Genomic DNA, 16498 nt, shown 5'->3' on the forward strand with positions numbered 1-16498 from the left:
GAAGCAAAAACAGAAATTGTTGGGAAAAACTCAGGTCTGGCAGCATCTGTGGAGAGAAAGCAGAGTTAAATCTGAAGAAGGGTCACCGGTCCCAAAACGTGAACTCTGCTTGTTCTCTACCGATGCTGCCAGACCTCTAGCAATTTCTGATTTTGTTTATGAATGTACAGACAATAGAGGACTGTAAAAAGTGAGTACAATATAGTAAAAAGTCAATTTGCCTATGTGGCAGTAATATACTTCAAACGTAAAGGATATTGTAACACTGAAATGCTTCATTCACTTCAATTCGAAAAAACGTTATTGCTCATCATGTCCAAAGGAGGGGATGGCCAAGTGGTTTTGTTGTTAGACTATTAATCCAGACACCCAGGTATGGTTCTGGGACCTGGGTTCAAATCCTGCCATGGCTGAAGGTGGAATTGGTTGACTAATATCTTTTAGGGAAAGTAACTGGTGGCTTACTTGTAACTGCACACCCAGAGCAATGTAGTTGACTTCTAACTGCCCTCTCGGCAACTAGAACAAGAACAAAGAAAGTTTACAGCCCAGGAACAGGCCCTTCAGCCCTCCAAGCCTGAGCAGATCCAAATCTATTGTCTAAACCTGTTGTCCAATTCCTAAGGATCTGTATCCCTCTGCTCCCCACTTACTCACGCATCTGTCCAGACGCACATTAAGTGAATCTTCCATGCTGCCTCTACTGGCAACGTGTTCCAGGCACCTGCCACCCTCTGTGTAGAATACTTGCCGCATACATCCCCCTTAAACTTTTCACCTCTCACCTTGAACGCATGACCTCTCGTTATTGAATCCTTTATCCTGGGAAAAAAAGCTTATCTCTACCTACCCTGTTTTTACCCTTCATGATTTTGTAGACCTCAATCAGGTCCCGCCTCAATCTCCTTTTTTTATCTAATGAGAACAATCCTAACCTACTCAACCTCTCTTCATAGCTAGCACCTTCCATACCAGGCAACATCCTCGTAAACCTTCTCTACACCCTCTCCAGAGCATCCACATCCTTTTGGCAATGTGGCGACCAGAACCGTACACAGTATTCTGAGTGCGGCTGAACCAATGTCATGTACAATTTTAACATGACCTGCCAGCTCTTATACTCAATACCCCGTCTGATGAAGGCAAGCAGACCATATGCCTTCTTGACCACTCTACCCACTTGTGCAGCCATCTTCAGGGTACAATGGACCTGAACCCCCAGACCTCTCTGCTCATCAACTTTTTCCAAGGCTCTTTCATTTACAGTATAGTTTGCTTTAGAATTAGACTTCCCAAAATACATCACCTCACATTTGCCTGGATTGAACTCTATCTGCCACTTCTCTGCCCAACTCTTCAGTCTATCTATATTCTCCTGTATTCTTTGACAGTCCCCTGTGCTTTCTGCTACTCCACCAATCTTCATGTCATCTGCACGCTTACTGATCAGACCAACAGTGTCCTCCTCCAGATCATTTATGCATATCACAAACAACAGCGGCCTCAGCACTGATCCCTGTGGAACACCACTGGTCACCTTTCTCCAATTCGAGAAACTCCCTTCAACTATTACTCTCTGTCTCCTGTTATTCTACCAGTTCTTTATCTACTTAGCTGGAACACCCTGCACACCATGTGACTTCACTTTCTCCATTAGTTTACCATGGGGAACCTTTTCAAACATCTTACTTAAAGTCCATGTGTATGACATCTACAGCCCTTCCTTCATCTATCAACTTGGTCAGTTCCACAAAAAACCCTATTAAGTTGGCACGATTTTGCTCACAAAACCATATTGCCTATTATTGATAATCCTATTCTCTTCCAAATATAAATAGATTCTATCCCTCAATACCTTCTCCAGCAACTTTCCCACCAGTGACATCAGGCTCACTGGTCTGTAGTTACCTGGAATATTCCTACTACCCTTCTTGTACAGGGGGACAACATGAGCAACCCTCCAGGCCTCCGGCACCTCACCTGTGTTTAAAGATGCTGTGAAGATATCTGTCAGGGCCCCAGTTACTTCCTCTCTCGCCTCCCTCAGCAATCTGAGATAGATCACATCCGGTCCTAGGGACTTGTCCACCTTAATATCCTTTAGCCTACCCAATACATCTTCCCTCCTTATGTCAACGTGATCCAGAGTAAACCAACTTCTATCTGTAATCTCAGCATTCATCATGTCCCTCTCCTCAGTGAACACTGATGAAAAGTAATTGAGAATCTCACCTATTTTCTCAGGTTCGACACACAACCTTCCTTCCTTATCTTTTAGTGGACAAAGCCTTTCTCTGGTTACCCACTGGCTTCTTATATAAGAATAAAAGGTCAGGGATTCTCCCTAATTCTGCTCCCCCAACCCACTTCATGACCCCTTTTAGCCCGCTTGAATTCTCATTTAAGATTGGTCCCACTCTCCCGATATTCATCCAAGGCCCGCTTCCTGAAGAAGGGGTCATGCCCGAAACGCCGATTCTCCTGCTTCTTGGATGCTGCCTGACCTGCTGCACTTTTCCAGCAACACTTTTTCAGCTCCAATCCACATTTCCCAGCTCCTGTCTAATTTTGATATAATTAGCCTTGGCCCAGTTTAATAATCATCCGTGAGGACCACTCTCATCTTTGTCTACGAGTATTCCAAAACTTACAGAATTGTGGTCACTATTCTCAAAGAAATCCCCCACTGCAGCTTCTGGCTCATTCCCCAATACCAGGTCCAATATGGCCCCTTTCCTAGTTGAACCATTGACATACTGCTGTAGAAAACTTTCCTGGATGCTTACAAATTCTGTCCCATCCAGACTTCTGACACTAAGTATATCCCAGTCAATGTTGAGAAAATTAAAATCTCCCATCACTACCACCCTGTTGCTTCTACATCTTTCCATAATCTGTTCACCTATTGGTTCTTCTACCTCACGCTCACTGTTGGGAGGCCTGTAATATAGCCCCAACCATGTAACTCCCTTCTTATTTCTCAGCTTCACCCATAATGCCTCACTGCTCAAGCCTTCCATAGTGTCCTCCTTTAGCACTATCCCTGACCAGCAATGCAACTCCTCCCCTCCTTTTACTTCCCTCCCTGTCCTGTCTGAAGCATCTATATTCTGGAACATCTAGTTGCCACTCATGCTCTTCCTTCAACCAAGTCTCCGTGATTGCAATAACGTCATACTCCCAGGCACCAATCCAGGCCCTAAGTTCATCTGCCTTACCCACTATACTCCTTGCATTAAATTATATGCACTTCAGGCTGCCAGTTCTTTTGTGTATATCTACTCTCTGCCTACTCTTCCCCTTGGTAATGTTAACTTTGTGATCCTTACAGTCTCCAGTTCCACCTCACTGTCTAGTAGTCTTCTCTTCTGGTTTCCAACCCCATGCCAGATTAGTTTAAAACCTCCCAACAACAGTAGCAAAAGGTCCACCAAGGACATTAGTTGCAGTCTGGTTCAGGTGTAGACCGTCCAGTTTGTAATAGTCTCACCTTCCCCAGAACCGGTCCCAATGTCCCACAGATCTGAACTCCTCCCTCCTACACCATCCCTCAAGTCACGTGTTCATCTTGCCTATTCTTTCATTTCTACCCTGGCTAGCACACGGCATTGGTGCCCATTAGAAATGGGCAGTAAATATCAGCCCAACCTGCATTAATATAACAGTGAATTAATGTAAAAAAAACTTGCAGAATATTGATAAAGTGAAAATCAGGAATGGAATTACTGAATATAGCAGACATGAACAAGAAGGCATCAGAAAAGTAAGTGAAATGGTCAAGATGCAGTTTAGTGATCAGCATACTTGTGATGGCTTTGATGAAACAAGTGCTGAACATAGCAGATATGAACCATTGATTTTCAGTTTTATTTACTTTGCAGAATATTGGCTCAGTCGTGAATAAGACCCCTGCTATTTATAACTTCTTTATGGATTATTGTATTAGCAGCCTGGAACTTATGTAAAGGGCTTTGAAAGAGCCATATTTCTATAAGTGTTTCTAAAAATTTCACCACTTGTTTCATCAAAGCCATCATAAGTACATGGTTTTCATCACTCAGCTGCACTTTGATCATTTCTCCTTCTTTTCTGACGTCTTCTTGTTCATCTCACTCTCTTCTACCTCTCATTTCTCCTCTATCTCTCATTTCTCTTCTAAAAAACTTTAGTTACCATATTTGTCAAATGGGATTTCTGTACTGAAAAGACCTGTCTTACAGCTTTCGCAGTGAATGAATTTCAGTGTCAGTGATGATGCAGTATGTCTCAACATCCATTTGTGACCATGCTGTTCTTCTGTCTTCTCCCTTTTAACCCTCCACATAATCTTATCTATTTATGTACTTGACCACAAACCTTATTTGTGCAGGTTTCTCTCTCTGTCACTGCAGAATGTTCATTCACTCATGAACAAAGCCCAGCTAGTGGAATGTGTGGATTCATGGTGGATGAAATAAACCGAGAAGTGTGAATTGGTACATCATGGCAGAGAGAACATGGCAAAGTAATAAAGGATACAATTCCAAACAAGAAGCGGAAAGAATTCAGAGGGTGATGGAAGCCTGGAATTCATGCCTGACAGGGTGGTTCAGTGAGAAAGTCTTGTGGCATTTAATTTGTATTACTTCATTTGTGTTAGCATAGCCCCCACCCCTGGCAACTGTTCCACGTTTCCGCGCACACTGATTGCTGCACCAACTTTCACGCAGCTGGGAAAACAATTCAAGGAAAATGAGATTAGTGCAGTCAGATCTTTGTCAGCAGGAGGGGAAATTGGGCTGAACGCCTTTCTTTTGTACTGTAAATGTCTATGAGTCTGTGAGAAACAGAGGGACCTGGAAGTGTATATCGACATAAAGTTGAAAGTCACATAGTTAAAAATCACACAACACTAGGTTATAGTCCAACAGGTTTAATTGGAAGCACACTAGCTTTCGGAGCGATGCTCCTTCATCAGGTGGACACCCCAGTCCAACACCGGCATCTCCAAATCATGACTACGAAAGTCACATAGCAGTTTGAGAATCTTAGAATCCCTACCATGTGGAAACAGGCCATTTGGCCCAACGAGTCCACACCAACCCTCCGAAGAGTAAGCAAATAAGACTGTGGTGACGTAAATAAGGGCATAGAATACAAAAGCAAACAAGTTAGAATGACCTTTTATACATTTTGTTTCTGCTTCAGTTGGAGTATTGTCTCTAATTCTAGGAACCATAGCTTAAGAAGATGTGAAGGTTTTAAAGAGGGTGCAGAAATGATGCACACGAATGGTTCCAGAATTCAGGGTCTGAACTTGCATAAATTAGTTGCTGAAACCTGATGAAGAAACTAGATTTGAGAGATTTTATAAAGATTGTTCAAAATCATGAGAGGTAGAGAGAGTTGGTTGAGAGAGACTGTTCCCTTTGACAGAGGGGAGGAGTATCAAACAGCACACGTTCAAGATAATGAGCAAAGTTGCCAATGATGATTTGAGGATTTTTTGTAATGCCAGGGATTAGTTAAGATGTAAAGTCATTACCCAAGCTTGGCTGATGCAAACTCAACTGGAGTTTTCAAAAGGGAATTGAATAAGCACCTTAACAAAAAAAATGCAGAAGATAGTGTGGAACTGGCTGAGTTGCTCTTGTAGGGGTACAGAATGAACACAATATCCTACCTTTTGTGCTTTAACCATTCTGTATTCTAATATTCTATTCTTCTTACTTCCCTTGACCTTGTTTCATTCAACTAGCCATATTTCCCTATGCTCCCTCAATCCTACCATTTACTAGGACGGATGGGGGTAGAAGCTCTTCCTTCACTCCCTCAAAACCATATTCACAAATCCCTTCACAAGTCATGGCACTTCTGCTGTTGCCACACTTTTCCTCATAACATCCTTATCCCTAGAAATGAATCATTGTTCCCCATCGCTATTGGTCTATCGATTGTCCAATGATGTTCCATTGTCAGAGGAGCACAAACCTGAATGTGCTTTGTCACAATTCCACAGCAGATCACAAACCACCCTCTTTGCACTTGGGTGCGGAACCCTTTTCTTCTGATACCAGGATTACTGAGGAGTGCAAAGGTATCCTCTGACTCCTTTCTCTGTGAACGGCTGTCTGTTTAACTTCCTCATTTCAAGAAAAACCTGCGAAATGCTTAATTTAAAAGGTCAAAACAAGCTTTCATTGTAGTTTTGGATTTTGCTTCATTAGAAACTCATTTTGATTTGCATTTCAGGATATTATTGACAGTCGATGTGTTGTGGTCCTGCTTCAGGTCTTTGGGCTCCTCACAATTCATGATGAATCTTTGCTGTACGTCACAGCTTGCATTGCTCAGCTCACAAATAATGGTAACAATATTCATTCATTACTACTCTACAATGATGTAATGAGTAGGTGATAGTCAACAATACTTTCATTTTCTTTCTGATTCTGGGGATCTGAGGCAGGAAATATATGTCAGCTTTCAAAAGGCCTCACTCAGCATTTCAGGGAGGTGGCAGTGGGATGAAATTGGGTCACACCTTCCTAAGACAACCAAGGAGGTGGGATGGTACAGAGATGGGCTGTTTATTAGGCCTAACTCAGTTCTTTAGGAATTCAACCAATAGAAACAAAAATAGAAGTTGCTGGAAAGGTTCAGCAGGTCTGGCAACATCTGTGAAGAGAAATCAGAGTTAACGTTGCAGGTCCGGGTTCTGAGGAAGGATCACCGGATCCGAAACGTTAACTTTGATTTCTGTTCACAGGTGTTGCCAGACATGCTGAGCTTTTCCAGCAATTTCTGTTTTTGTTTCTGATTTACAGCATCTGCAGTTCTTTTGGTTTTTCTTTGTAAAAGTCAGATCGGCATGGTGGCTCAGTGGTTAGCACTGCTGTCTCAGGGACCCAGATTTGATTCCACCTTTGGGGGTCTGTCTGTGTGGAGCTTGTGTGTTCTCCATGTGATTGCGTGGGCTTCCTCTAGGTGCTCTAGTTTCCTCCCACAGTCCAAAGATGTACAGGTTAGGTGGCTTAGCCCTGCTAAATTATAGTGTCCAGGGATTTGCAGGCTAGTTGGATTAGCCATGGTCAACACAAAGGTAGGGGGTACTTTGGAGGTTTAGTGCAGACCCAATGGACCAAATGGCTTCTTTCCGCATTGTAGGGATTCTGTGATTTCTCTGGTATTCACCTTGCTTCTCTCACTGTCACTTCCATAACCACTCATAGAATTCATGTGGAGATGTAAAAACTCTTAATACCCTAAGCAAGTTCTCATCTATATATACTTGATTGAAAAAAAGACTTTCATTCATGAAGAATTTTCAAACACTTTAAATTCTTCTAAGCAATTAATCTGTCTTTAAAAATAATTCTAATCAGTAACCACGTCAAAAACTATTAGTTACGTACTAGCCTCCTAAAACTATCAACATGAAGTAACCCATTGATGTGGCTTTGGGGACTTTTAGAGCTCAGCCAAGCCTTCATTACAAGATTTGTGGAAATGATCAGCAATGACCTATCAATCAATGCACTCAAGCAACTATGTCTTCTACTGTAATGCCAAGCTACAATTGTCTTTGTTTCTATTTTTAAGGGACTAGGGAGTTAAATCACTTCAGATCTTGACACTTAAACAGGCCACTTCAAGACCATTTATGTCTAATCCAATAAATTGTGATTCTCCACACTGCAGGTTAAGGTCCTTGGATCAGTGAAAATGGCTTTGATTTAAACTAAGCACTAATTTCAAGCGGGCCTGCTAAGTTCAAGTTTCCTGTTTGTGTTTCACACTCTGCTCCTTCTAATAGAAAAGTTACAGCACAGAAGGAGGCTATTCAGCCCATCATCTCTGCACTTCATTTATAACTAATGTTCTGTTGGTAAAACTGGGAATTGCCAAATTGGAGGCAGGATCTCCATTGTGAGAGCACACAGTACGATGTTGAGCATCTCTACTTCCAGTGTCTTGGGTCCTGTCCCATTCTGGCCCTGCCATTACCAGGATAGGAGTTGCAACTCCAGTATTTCATCAGATAACCCATGAGAGCTTATGACCCATGATTGGGAAGCTGTATCTTAGTGTGTAGCCAATGTCCACAAAAAACACTATACATATTTAAGGTTTTATAATTTTATAATCTTTTATAATGAATTGGGGAAGAATTTTAAACAGTATTTGTATTGTACAATTCACATTATAGGAGAGGTGGTTTCTGGTGTAGAAACAAACTGAACAAAACAACAAATGATTCTGAGTTTGTACAAAAGTATTATGTACTATTGTGGTTACTACATTTAGAAGGACATTCAGAAACTGGAGATGGTGCAGCAAAGTACTAGACTAGGATATAGGTCAACAAAGATACAGAGTGACAAATATTTTAAGCATACATTTCAGCAAACCCAAAACAAATACATTCCTACTATAAAGAAATAGTCTAAAGGGAGCACCCACCATCTGTGCAGTAAACTTGAGGAGAAAAACATGGAACTATGTAAAAGTAAGTGACATGTCAGATGGTTGGATAGAACACAAAAAATAATAAAAAATAATTAAAAGGTTAATCAGGAAATAAAAAATGAAAGTGTAAGAGAAAGACAGGTAGGAATGTAAAGGTTGAATTGCAACCTGGGGTAGGGGAGTTCAAAACTAGAGGACGTAGGTTTGAGGGGAAAGATTTAAAAGGGACCTGAGGGGCAACTTTTTCACAAGGTGGGGTGCATATGGAATGAACTGCCAGAGGAAGTGGGAGATGCAGGTTTAGTTGCACATTTACAAGACCTTTGGACAGGTACATGAATAGAAAAGATTTAGAGATGTGGGCCAAACACAGGCAAAAGGTTTAGTTTGGTAAACCTGGCTGACATGGATGAGTTGGACTGAAGGGACTGTTTCCATACAGTATGACTCCATAATGAAATGACTGTATATGAGTTTCTCAGTATCTAAAAAGGAACAGAATAGGTATTGAAAGTTGATCCTGTAGAAGATGAGAATGGGGAATTAATAGTAGATAATAAGGACATAGTGGATGAAAAGAACAAGTACTTTGCTTCTATATTTGCTATAGCTGTAAAAGCAGGAGTGGAGAGAAAAACTTAGAAAAGTTACACTTATGTAAGAAGTGGTACTAAGCAAATTGACAGATAAGTCTCTAGGTTCTGATGGACTTCATTGTAGGATTTTAAAAGAGGTTGCTCATGAGGTAGTTATTGCTTTGGTGTTAAATTTTTTTAAGTTCTCTAGATTCAGCAAAGATTGGAGTGAAAAGTAGCAAATATAATTCCTTTATTCAAGGAAGGAGGCAGGAAACGGGAGACTATAGGTCATTTAGCTTGCCATCTTTCATTGATTCTAACACGTTCCCAATCATGAACAGGATTATAGCTGTGAATTTGGAAAAACTCAAGCTAATGGAGAAGAGTCAGCATGGTTTCATCAAATTGATTGCAGTTGATTGAAGAAGTAACATGCTCTTGGACAAGAGGAAGTCTATAGATACACAAGACTTTTATTTGAAGAAGTCATTTTATACGGTGCCACATCAAAGTTATTGCAGACTGTAAGGCACATGATGTAGGGAGTAGAATATTAACACAGATTGGCTGGCTGGCAGGATGTGGAGGTGCAATTCTGCAGGGGTCTGTGCTGGAACCTCGACCTTTCACATTTTACATTGATGACTTCGATGAGGGGAGTGAAGCATGTTAGTTAAATTCATAGCTGACACCAAAACTGGTAGGAAATTATGCTGTGAAGAAGACAAAGTTACAGTTGGATGTAGAGAGGTTGAGTGAGTTAGCAATAATCTAGCAGCTGGAGTATAATGTGGGAAAATATGAAATTGTTAACAGGAAAAATAGAAAAGCAGAGTATGACTTAAATGTTGCAGAATTGAGATGCAGTGGTATTTAGTGGTTCTGGTGGATGGATGATGCAGTGGTTAATATGCCGGTGCAGTATGTAGTCAAGAAGGATAATGGAATGCCACCCTTTTCTATGAGTGCTGTCCTTTACAATGAGTGGTATTAAACGTAACAGTAGAGTTGTTACACTTCAGTTTTACAGTGCACTGGTGAGACCACAACCTGACTACTGTGTATAGTTTTCTTCTCAAGAAGGGAAGTAAATGCATTTGAGGCAGTTTAAGGGAGATTGGTTAGATATGATATCTTGAATGAATGGCCTGTCTTATGAAGTTAGTTTGGATTAGCTAGACTTGTTTCACTGGAGTTTATAAGAGAGGAAGTGCCTTGATTGAATATATAAGATCCTGAATGGTCCTTACAAGGTGAACATGAAAAAGCTGCTTTCTGTTGTGGCCGAGTCCAGAACTAGCAGGCACTGCTGTAAAATTAGGAGCTGCCCTTTCAAGGTAGAGTTATAGTCATTGAGTCATATTGATGTACAGCACAGAAACAGACTCTTCGGTCCAACCCGTCCATGCTAACCAGATATCCCAACCCAATCTAGTCCCACCTGCCAGCACCCGGCCCATATCCCTCCAAACTCTTCCTATTCATATACCCAACCAGATGCCTTTCAAATGTCGCAATTGTACTAGCTCATTCTGTACACATACCACTGTCTGTGAAAACATCGCCCCTTAGGTCTCTTTTGTATCTTTCCCCTCTCACCCGAAACCTATGCCCTCTAGTTCTGGACTCCCCCACCCCAGGGAAAAGACTTTGTCTACTTATCCTACCCATATCCCTCATAAACCTCAATAAGGTCACCCCTCAGCCTCTGACGCTCCAAGGAAAACAGCCCCAGCCTGTTCAGCCTCTCCCTATAGCTTAAATCCTCCAACCCTGGCAACATCCTTGTAAATCCCTTCTGAACCCTTTCAAGTATCACAACCTCTTTCCGATAGGAACGAGACCAGAATTGCAAGCAATATTCCAACAGTGGTCTAACCAATGTCCTGTAAAACTGCAACATGGCCTCCTAACTCTTGTACTCAATACTTTTGACTGATAAAGGAAAGCATATCAAATGCCTTCTTCTCTATTCTCTCTACTTGCAACTCCACTTTCAAGGAGCTATGAACCTGCACTCCAAGTCTCTTTGTTCAGCAACACTCCCTAGGACCTTACATTAAGTGTTATAAGTCCTGCTAAGATTTGCTTTCCCAAAATGCAGCACCTCACATTTATCTAAATTAAACTCTATCAGCCACTTCTCAGCCCATTTGTCCATCTGATCAAGATCCTGTTGTAATCTGAGATAACCTTCACTGTCCATTACACCTCCAATTTTGGTGTCATCTGCAAACTTACTAACTATACCTCTTATACTCACATTCAAATCAGTCATGTAAATGACAAAAAGTAGAGGACCCAGCCCCAATCCTTGTGGCATTCCACTGGTCACAGGCCTCCAGTCTGAAAAACAACCCTCCACCACCACCCTGTCTTCTACCTTTGAGCCAGTTCTGTATCCAAATGGCTAGTTCTCCCTGTATTCCGTGAGATCTAACCTTGCTAACCAGTCTCCCATGGGGAACCTTGTCGAATGCCTCACTGAAGTCCATATAGATCCAAAGTCTACTCTTTTAGGTGTAAGGTCTGATTGTGGATGTTACAAGGTATTGAACTTAGTTACTGACCTCGTTAAATGAATTTCTATTTTTTTCTAGAAATAATAAGAACACACATAATACAAGAATCAGATGCAAATATAGCAGCTCACCTGTTGATGCTCTCAAGTCAGTCTGGAAATATCGACCTTTCCTTCCAGGCTGCTTACATAATCAGCCAACTTGGGCAAGATGGTAAAATGTGAAATAAAGACTTATACTTTGCTAAATTTATGTATGAACTTACCTTGTCACTTTTTATGAAAGTTCTTTTTTTTTGTAGAAGACATATATTTGTTTTGAGAAGAAAATGTAATTGGGTATGTCCTTTAGGTATCAAGCTAATAACATAATACTATTTCATTAGAGGATCGGGAACATTACTTCATCATTTTCTGAGCAAGGTTTTGAGATCGAGTACACATGCAAGCTGAGCCGTGGTTTGACTCCAAATTCTCTTGTGTGATCCAAACGCCAGAATGACACACTTGACTAAAAATAACTTTTTCTTCCAAAAAGAAAAATAATCCTTTGCAAAGCAGGGAACCATAATTATTCTTCTTTCTCTGTGTTACGTAGAGTTGTTTTGTTAGAGTTATGTAATGTTTTGCAATGATTATGGAAACCAATCAGTACAGCAAGTAGAATGCTGAACAAGTTTGAAACAGTCATAATCAAAAAGTATACTGTTCTGAGCAGACCATACCTGGCCATTTTTCAGATGGTGTGTCAGTAAAGAACTTTGGAGTTGAAAACCTTTGTATTTCTCTGGTCTTGACAATTGCAATTCCAAATGTACGTAATCCAAATTACCATACCAATTCATTCAAGGGGAAAGAAACATGCGTCTTTCAACAAGTTTATAACGCTCACAGCTTTTCATCCAGAAATGAAGTTTTAATAACGGGATCGATTTTTCTCAGCTGAACAAAATCTAAATACATATAATTTAATGTTTGCAAGCATGTAAAACACTTTAGTGGCAAATAATTACATATAGAACAGAGGTCAGGCAGTAATGTGATTGTCTCCATTACAGAAATGTTTACCCTGATGTTGAGACCACACATCAGGGAGATTGTTGGTTACGTCTTACGTTTTCTCAAACACCAGGAAATTAGATTTCAACATCTGGGCCTTTTAACTATACGGAATCTCAGAAAAGGTAAACAAATCTTTTTTTCTCGTTTCTGAGAGAATTTTTTTCAGTTTTCCAAAGTATTTGCAAATTCCCTGGTTTATTTATTCATTATGCTGAAGAATGATCATTTTTCATTCATTCAGATGTGACTGAGTGTAGGTAATCTGTAAGCCCTTTGACCCTTGATCCTGATATGCCATTTAATAAGATTGTGACTGTGACCTCAGTTCCACTTTGCTGCTTACTCCCCCAATAACCTTTGCCTCTCTTGCCCTTGCTTTAAACAATGCTGCCTCTGCTGCTTTTCGGTAAAGAGAATTCCACACACTCACAACTCTGAGTAAATTTCACCTAAAGTGGAAAGATCTTTAATATTACATTGTGTCCCCTTGTTCTAATCTCTTCCACAAGGGAAAGAACCTTTCAGCATCCACCAAATGAATTTCCCTCAGGACTTCTTATTTTTCAAATCAGATCATCCAGAGAGAGGTGGGTATCAGGAACTCACTGCCTTAAACAATGATAGAGGCAGGATCCATTACAGCATTTAGTAAGTATTTAGATGAAAAATTGAAATGGGATTAGAGTATACAGACTGACTCTCTGGATGACTGACTGACTGTCGTTCTGTATACTCTAATCCCATTTCAATTTAGAGTTACTCAGGCAATCAGTTATCCAGACCCCTTTGCAGCTGCTGGCTTCTTCCACCTTCCTTCCAAAGCAGGCACTTGTTTCTCTCCCTTCCCCTTTCTAGCGGCCCATTCTCATCTCTCCTGGTAAGCTACCTGCTCCCTTGCAGACATGACTCCCCCCTCTGTCTCACTTGCGGACTTGCTTTTTCTGACTGGTCACCCCTGTAAAATCACATCGTTTGCTCAATCAACTCTACATGTTACCTTGAAATACCCTTTGGTAACTGGAACATTGTGTTTTTTTTTCAGATTCTCATTTTGCAGCAGTGTTCAGTGAGAGGCAGTTGATAGAGCAACTCAACAATGTTTCTCAGCAAACAACAGAAATACAAGACCTACTTCAAGCTGTTTTATACCAGAAAGTGGAAAACTAAATGCGAGATAACTGATGATGACACCTAAGAACTGAGTATCAGGGTGGTCAAAACTAAACACAAGAAAAGCAAAGTACATTTGTCATGACCAGGAGAGGGGTGATGTGCCCTTTCTTTAACCCCCCTCTGTCAGTCGCCACAAATATTTTTTGTTTCTTTTTTCAGCACGTCACTATTATGCTTCAATTAAACTTTGTGAACCAGATCAAAAATTAAGGAAAGGCAATTCCCAAAGTTTTCTTGAGTGAAAACGAATAGAGTTTTACTCCCTCTCAAACACAAGAAAAATAAGAAAATGTGACATCAAATGCATACACACAAACCTGGAGAATAAAGGTTTTGAGGGGGTGGACTGGTGGATTGTTTCCATTCAGCCAGGAAAGTAAAGGCAGTTCCAATTCCAGGTTTTCGACAGTCCTTGCAGTGGGAGCATGATACCTGACCGGCATATCATGCACCCGGAGGAAACCCACGCAGACACGGGGAGAACGTGCAAACTCCACACAGTCAGTCGCCTGAGTCGGGAATTGAACCCGGGTCTCAGGCGCTGTGAGACAGCAGTGCTAACCACTGTGCCACCGTGCCGCCAAATGTGGACTTGTTGGGCCGAAGGGCCTGTTTCCACACTGTAAGTAATCTAATCTAATCTAATACCTGAGTCAGTTTTATGCAGCTGTTGTTCTGTTTCCTGATGAGTCCCAAAGTGGCAGATAACCCTTACCTCTCAGTGAACACTGGTTTCTCCAAGTGGTTTTTATTTTACAACTGTACTTGTTTCTAAGATTGAGAGAGGCAGAGAAGAACTTTTAGTATCCTTGCTGTTATTAGTCCATGTTACTTGCGCTTATTGCAGATTGTGGTGTTTGTGCCATTGCTCCATTCCAAATTGGGCTATAGAAACTCTTTCACCCAAGTTTTTTAAAATCCATTTGTAGTCTGTGCATATCTGGCCAGCATTGATAGGCTGTCCCTAGTTGCCCATGCGAAAGTGATGGTGGTGAGCTGCCTTCTTGAATCGCTACAGTCTCTGTGCTATAGGTGGCACCACAATGCATTTAGGGAGGGAATTCCAGGATTGTGACCCAATGACAGTGAAAGAACAATGATATATTTCCAAGGTGAGTGAGTGGCTTGAAGGGGAAGGTGGTGTAGGTGGTGGTATTCCCATGTGTTTGCTGTTCTTGTCCTTCTAGATAGAAGTGGTCATGAGTTTGGAAGGTGCGAAGCATCTTTGGTGGATTTCTTTAGTGCACCTTGCAAATCAGAGACACTGGTTATTTGGAGTAAATGGAGTGGTTATTTGTGGGTGTGATGCCAATTAAGTAGGCAGCATTGTCCTGGATGGTGTTAGTGTTGTTGCACTCATCCAAGCAAGTGAGGGGTATTCCATCACACTTCTGATTTGTGCCTGGTAGATGGACAGGCTTTGGGACTCAGGAGGGGAATTACTCATTGTTGAATTTGCTAGCCTCTAACCAGCCCTTTTAGTTACTGTATTTATGTGGCAAGTCCAGGTGAGTTTCTAATCAGTGGCCACCCCAAGGATGTTGATAGTGGGAAAGTCACTGATGGTAACACCATTGAATGTCAAGGGGCAGTGGTTAGATTGTCTCTCATTGGAGATGGTCATTGCCTGGCTTTTGTGTCGTGCAAGTGTTACTAGCCACTTGTGGGCCCAAGCCTGGATATTGTCCAGATCTTGCTGTGTTTGAACATGGACTACTTCAATATCTGAGGAGTTGAGAATGATGTTGAACATCCCCACTACTGCCCTTATGATTGAGGGAAGGTTGTTGATGAAGCAGCTGAAGATAGTTAGGCCTAGGACACTACCCTGAAGAACTCTTGCAGCAATGTCCTGGAGCTGAGATGACTTACCTCCAACAACCACAGCCAGCTTCTAATGAGCCAGGTATGACCTCTAGTATGACTACAAGAGAGTTGGCCCCCTAAATTCCTGTTGATTCCAGTTTTGTGAGGGTTCCTTGCTGCCATTCACGAATGCAGCCTTAATGTCAAGGGCTGTCACTCTCACCTCACCTCTAGAATTCAAGATCTTTTGTCCACATTTGTACCAAGGCTTTAATGAGGTCAGGAGCTGAGTAGCCCTGGTGGAATCCAAACTGGGTATCACTGGGTAGGTTAATGCTGAGCATTTGCGGCTTGATAGCACTGTTGACTAAAGTTCCATCGCTTACTGATGATTGAGAAGAGACTGATGAGGCAATATTTGACTGGGTTGGATTTGCCATGCTTTTTTGTATAAAAGACATACCTGGGCAATTTTCCACATTGTCGGGTAGATGTCTGTGTTGTGACTATAATAGAAGAGCTTGGCCAGGGAAGTGGCACCTTCTGGAACATAAGCCTTATTGATTTAGTGCTTGTCATGTCTAATTGTTACAAATACTGTAAAAAATGTGTATAATGTTGCCACTTGCTGTCGCCATCTTAAAGCACAGAAATAAGTGGAAAAATAAATAAATAAAGTTAAAAGTTTAACAATACTGGCCCTCTTAAATGCTTATCCACCCTGACACAGAGACCAACATCAGGACAAAGTGATCACCCAGCCTCGAGCCCCTTGCCTCACCACGGCACCATTTCTCAGCACTATCTTGCCTCTAACAACGATTGTAAGAATATTATCAGGCTCCATAGCCTTTGGAGTATCCAATGCTTCCAATTCTTTCTTGATAACACATGGAGTGAATCAAATTGACTG

At 41.4% G+C, this 16498-nt stretch overlaps 1 protein-coding gene across 1 annotated transcript in view; it reads left to right on the forward strand.

Annotated features, from left to right (window-relative positions):
- Positions 1 to 16236, forward strand: part of LOC132805468 (uncharacterized) — a 64170-nt gene extending 47934 nt beyond the window's left edge. The window contains exons 11-14 of the mRNA XM_060820561.1: positions 6232 to 6346; positions 11624 to 11758; positions 12603 to 12728; positions 13649 to 16236. Of these exons, the coding sequence (XP_060676544.1) occupies positions 6232 to 6346; positions 11624 to 11758; positions 12603 to 12728; positions 13649 to 13773 (501 nt within the window). The 3' untranslated portion in view covers positions 13774 to 16236. The remainder of the gene's footprint in view (positions 1 to 6231; positions 6347 to 11623; positions 11759 to 12602; positions 12729 to 13648) is intronic.
- Positions 16237 to 16498: the final 262 nt, after the last annotated feature.

This window comes from Hemiscyllium ocellatum, chromosome 3 (genome assembly GCF_020745735.1).
Source record: "Hemiscyllium ocellatum isolate sHemOce1 chromosome 3, sHemOce1.pat.X.cur, whole genome shotgun sequence".
Classification (NCBI taxonomy): domain Eukaryota; kingdom Metazoa; phylum Chordata; class Chondrichthyes; order Orectolobiformes; family Hemiscylliidae; genus Hemiscyllium; species Hemiscyllium ocellatum.